The sequence below is a fragment of the Anneissia japonica genome, unplaced genomic scaffold (genome assembly GCF_011630105.1).
Source record: "Anneissia japonica isolate Jap-2015-1 unplaced genomic scaffold, ASM1163010v1 scaffold288086_len102548_cov183, whole genome shotgun sequence".
In the NCBI taxonomy this organism is placed as follows: Eukaryota; Metazoa; Echinodermata; class Crinoidea; order Comatulida; family Comatulidae; genus Anneissia; species Anneissia japonica.
In genome coordinates this window covers 54738-60562 of record NW_022710780.1, presented here as the reverse complement: position 1 = coordinate 60562, position 5825 = coordinate 54738, and the positions used below count along the sequence as shown (strand labels likewise).

The 5825-nt window shown below is 32.4% G+C and overlaps 1 protein-coding gene across 1 annotated transcript in view; it reads left to right on the top strand.

The window, feature by feature from the left end:
* Positions 1–1480: 1480 nt before the first annotated feature.
* Positions 1481–5825, top strand: part of LOC117107119 — a 57034-nt gene continuing 52689 nt past the window's right edge. Inside the window, exon 1 of the mRNA XM_033248680.1 lies at positions 1481–1852. Within this exon, the coding sequence (XP_033104571.1) occupies positions 1673–1852 (180 nt within the window). The 5' untranslated portion in view covers positions 1481–1672. The remainder of the gene's footprint in view (positions 1853–5825) is intronic.

Below are 5825 nucleotides of genomic sequence, written 5' to 3'. Positions count from 1 at the left end.
TTCTTAATAGTTAAGGGTTCTGTTAGCACCATGCCTTTATCAAGGTGTCTATTCATATGAGATGAGCAAAGAGAATATTTATTACAGACGTCATTTGTTGAAAATTGCAATGAAGTACAGTTTCCAAAAATCTATTTAATAGATGAGGGGGGTGGGGGATTTGGTTGACCTGAGTAAATTCTTATCTTAAATATTTAATGTTAAGTTCATCAAGATAGGTAGATAAATTTGGTTTATTCAATAAACTTCACATAAGAATGCATCTTTGCACGCAAAGCTGAATTATGATGGTAGTTGAAATATAGTTTCCAAACCTATTTAATAGATGCAGGTGGGAGGTGGAATTGGTTGATCTGAGTAAATTTTTATCTTAAAAAATATTTAATGTTAAGCGCATCAAAATAGGTAGATAATTGGTTTATTCAATAAAATTCACATACGAATGCATCTTTGCAGCGACGGAATTTGAATTGCGACGGAATTTACAATTAGTTAAATATATCAAAAAGAACAATAACATGCAAAAGATCACAGGAATGGACAAACATCACATTTTAGATAAATAAACATTTAATTTAAAAAACATTAATTTTTTTTATAAAATTATTTTACATCAATATTATACACAAAATAAAAAAAATAATTAATTATATACATCAAGATTATAACAAAATATCGTAGTATAAAAAAGACATGCAAAATCTTTGTATATTTGAGTGTGGAGTATTTTGCGCTATATATGTCTTAACACTGATAAAAACATTCTGTCTTGGAAAGATGTTTTTGCCCAACCTGATGTACTGTATTGTCATACTACTGTACTGTACATGTTGACTGATTGTGTCCCTTTGTGGGTATTTGAAGATGTACTGAAAATATGCAATGATATATGATGGGCAAATACGCCATTCCTGTTTTCCTGATACTAAACATCTTAATAAACACTTTTGTTATTTTTTTAAATCTTTTATGGGTATTTGTTTTTAGATTTGGAGAACAAAATATCTAAAAACAGGTGCGTTGTAAGAAAAGATTATAAAAGAAAAAATATCAAATTAAGACAAAATACAAAAAATAGAAGTAAACTTGTAATCAGTTTGAAAATTTTAGTATTTTTCAGCTGAAGTCAACCTCTAGTACAGGTCATTGAACTTGCTAATTGCTTCAAGAAGACAGCATTATAATCAATACACAAATCTGCCCCATTTTTTGGTAAAAATCAATCATCAATGTCATGATGCCAAATTACATCCCTGGATTTACTTGAAATACACTGAAGAAAATTTTGTTTTTAGTACGGAACCCTTTGTTCATAGTGTGGAATTTCCCTCAGGAACCCCATTACTGATCGTTGCTCCGTGATTAGACAACTCCTTAACTTCCGTCTGCAGTTTCTGTAATTTGGACTCTTCCATTATTTATGAGAGACTATTTTTCCAGTGTTATTTGAGAACACATTGAGTAGTCACTCAAACAAGAGCCGTGTTACATCATAATGCAGCGTTGTATCCTCCGATGAATTACTCAGCATCTAGGTTATTATCATCCCGATTCCTAGGTTCTATAAAAAAATATTTGCAACAACTCGAGTGGGCTGTCTATGGGAAATCAATAATGCAAGTCTGTTGTAGGAGTTATTCAAAGCTGACAGAGGCCATTTGCAGGCCTGATAATGGAGCAGAAAAATGTTGAGATGTTTACCTGCAATCTGCAAGATTCTCCTGTGGAAGTATTTGGACTTGATAGGGTCAGGTTGTCGTGGATAGGCCTAGGCTCCTTATCAACAGACGGAATGTATTACCGAGATGGAAAAGTTTATCATTGCGGAGAGATTGATTGGGAAGAAATTCAGGTATAAATGTTGTTAACGTTTTTGCTTTGCTGTACTGACATTGTCATGCATGGCTGCACTTTCGCTGTCATATTGCATGGGAACTAAGAACAAGATCAAAGGAAATTTGTAAGAAATGCTTAACTCATGGTTTATAGTAAAAAAATTACAATATTTATTTACTACCTTTAAAAAAATAATCCAATATGATTTTGAATAAGTTCTCGCATAAATTAGGGGAGGAAAAATAATACTAAAGAAATAATTCTGTAAAACACTTTTAAAAGTTAAGGCCTGTTTAGACGATCAAATGTTATTTGACAAAACATGGGACATGCCTAAATATGGCTATGATGACATCACGTGACCATATTTGGGCATACAGCAGTTGCGGACAAAGCAGTTTACACACCTGTCTGCTTGCCAACAGCCCCAGAATACGTCCCCACTTGGCTGCCCTAGTGTATATCCACATTTGGCAGAATCTGCACTTTTTCTTGGTATACCCGGAGACTTAGTTAACAATAGATGGTAAATTTGTGACTCACAATATTCAATCTAGCCTTGTATCACAACGAAGCAATGTCAGCCGTAGACAATAATAGTGATTTCCTACGTGAATGTGTATGTAAAGGACACAATGTTAATTAGAATAAATCATAATTGAATGACGGATCAAATGAATTAGTGTATGAAACTCATGAAAAGCTTTAGAAGTTAAATATGAATTGTAGATTACTTCTAAATTCAACCACGCACGGCTCAAATGAATTACAGTAACATGTGAAACTACTGCTGCAGCAGTGTAGAGTGCTTTCTGTTTAAGTCTATTTAATCATAATTATCCTTTAATGTTATGGTCAAAGGTCTTAATAATTTTAAATACTTTTTTATGATGTCAAAGGAAAGTACATTCAAGATTGATTAAGTAAAATAACAAAACATGCGAAATTAAGACAATAAGAATATAACAGTTTTATTAATCTCTGATTTAACTAAATTTTTTGTGATTAACGAGAATAATATCAAATAGAGAAATAACAGATTAATTACACAAGATATATAGTAATTCATTGTATCTGATACACTTTCAGATAAAGTTTACATTTTAGTGTTTTTTTTTTATGAAGTTATTTCTCAGTAGTATATTTGATAGTCCCTGAGATATTCATTATTCAAGATGGCGCTTTGAAATCTGATGCATGTTGATTGAAAACCTCTGCTCTATGACACAACCAGGCTTGTACTGGCCGCCTTATCATTATCAAGCATCTTGAATTGGATTTAGAAGACTGAATGCTTAAAAGATAAACATCTTTAAGCTCTTCAGTATCCTGTACATTAAAAACAGTACATTTGTCAAAAACAATTGTTAGTCATATGAAATCGTCCTGTAAGAGTTAGGGGGAGGGTGTGCATTTTCAAATAAATTTTGTATTTTAGGGGGGAGAAGTTTATCCTTATTTACAATCCTCCCACTTGGTGGATTGCATCGTCATCAGCTGAGAGATTTAGCCAATTTGGGTCTTTAAATTACTCCAAGCACAAATTCTACATTCACCCTGTTTTCCTCCTATGTAAATTGTAACAGACCAGTTCACTATTAAATTATCAACCTTTACAGAGATGATTGGCCCGAGATTGAAGAACTAGAAACATTGAATGTTGACTCATTTTGGGATGCATTTCTAGGCCACAAGGTTGAATTGAATCAATTAATGAAAAGTAGGTTAAAATATGCAGATGCAGGGCTACAACTAGCATTTAATTGATTCAGATACATCACAAAAAGTACAATAACACCTTTTTTTTTTGGAAATTTAAAAAAAATAAAATGTCTGTTAAGTAATGACTTTTGAAGTTAGTTCAGTTCATTGCATCCTCCATTAACAGCATGGCCCATGTTAGTTGAATGTAATAAATTAAATTGTACGTTGAAATTTGTAGGAATGTCCTGTTTTTCCTGCTAGTGGAAGGGAAAGGATTTTCTATTAGATGAGAAAGGTTGATGACTTCATGGTTTTAAAGGTAGATCATTAGCTTGAAGAAATTTTTCTTTTATTTAAAATTTAGTTTATTGCAAAACAAGATAAGCCTCATTAAGTACAGTATGTTCTTGTTTTCTTTACAGTAATGTAGTTGGCAAATTCAAGACATCTTTAATACATACCTTCCTTTCTTTGTCTATTTCTCTTTTCCTTCTGTTTCCTCTTTCTCTTTTTCTAATTTTGTCAAATTCTTTCTCTGTTGCCATTTCTTATTTCAGTTTCTACATCATCTTATTTCTCTTTCATCCTTTAGGTTTCTTTGGATTGTTTTCATTTTAATATAATTTTTGTGCATTTATTGATTATATTTTCCCTACAAATATTATTTGTTTGAGATGATTTTAATACTTGTGGTATTGGTTATGAAAGTTTTAATTACCAGTTAATTAGTAAATTGAGACGGGATCATGGTGTGAATGCAATGGCAGTTATTTTCACGACCTCTGACATTCATGAACAAATGTAACCTTGCTTTGGAGTGATTATATCTAATCTGACAGTTCTCCGATGACAACTCTTGACCTAGATTTACTCCAGTTGTTCTGGTTTGCTAGTGTTGTGGCATAACTTCTGATGTGTTGCGGAGGGGATGTGGGGGCGGGGATCTAATCTGACAGTTCTCCGATGACAACTCTTGTCCTAGTAGATTTACTCCAGTTGTTCTGGTTTGCTAGTGCTGTGGCATATCTTGTGAGGTGTGGGAGAGGGAGATGCATACAACCCACGAAAAATAGAGTGGAGTTGAATGACTTAGTGGTTAAGGTGCTTGCCTTTTAATGCCAGGGTCTTAGGTTCAATATCTGACATTTTCTTACAAAACTATAAACAACTCCACTCCCTAAGTCTTATAAAATGACTTCGCTGATAAAAGCATCAAATTATTTTGATGTATTAAAGAGGGCCCCTGAATATCAGCTGACCTACACTGGAAGGGTCACACTTTATAAATATAGTTAAAAAAAACCATGCACCCCAGGGATTTCTCTCCTTTAGGTGTTCCCTTCCCCATTATATAGTTTCCTCATCCCTTTTGCTTAAGCAGCCCTATTTACTGACATACATTCATCTAAAGTCAACTTCAAAGTTCAATTGATGATGAAATTATTATTAGCACTCCCTATTCACATCTATTGATTTTTATTTATGTAAATATATTAGAATAATAACAAGTGTATGCTCAGCTGAGGGGGTACAGTACATGCACTGTATGTACTTGCTCATTATATTCTATTTATTAAATTATCCAATATGATTTTGAATAAGTTCTCACATAATTATTAGAAGAAAAATAATACTAAAGAAATAATGCTGTAAAATATTTTTTAAAGTTAAGCCCTGTCTAGACGATCAAATGTTATTTGACAAAACATGGGACATGCCTAAATATGGCTATGATGACATCACATGACCATATTTGGGCATCCAATTTGCGTACGAAGCAGTTTACACACCTGACTGCTAGCCAGCTGCCCTAGTAGATGTCCCCATTTGGCTGCCAATGAACTTGTGTAGTGCAATTTTCAGTCAATCCATCCACGAAAGTCAAAATTTCAAATTTAGTTTAAATATTGTTTTGAATCATATGGATATTATTGTATTTCTATAGCTAATTGATAAAATTAAAAAAATACATTTTAATCCTTAAATAATTAAAATGACAAATGTGAGTCCACATTTGAAATAATTTATTTTAATATTGCATGTTTTAGTTTATAATGGTCAATGTGTTTATCTCGTTTTTATATATTCTTTATATATATATATATATATATATATATATATATGTATATACTGTTCTACTGTTCCGTTTTAATTTTAAATAGTTTTACATTATGAGGCCGTTTGCTGTATTATGGGTTTTCCCATTTGCCTTTTAAAATTTATATATTATTAAAGAATCTCTATTGAGATCCAGCGGCCGCCACTGATGCACGGTAGAGATTGCA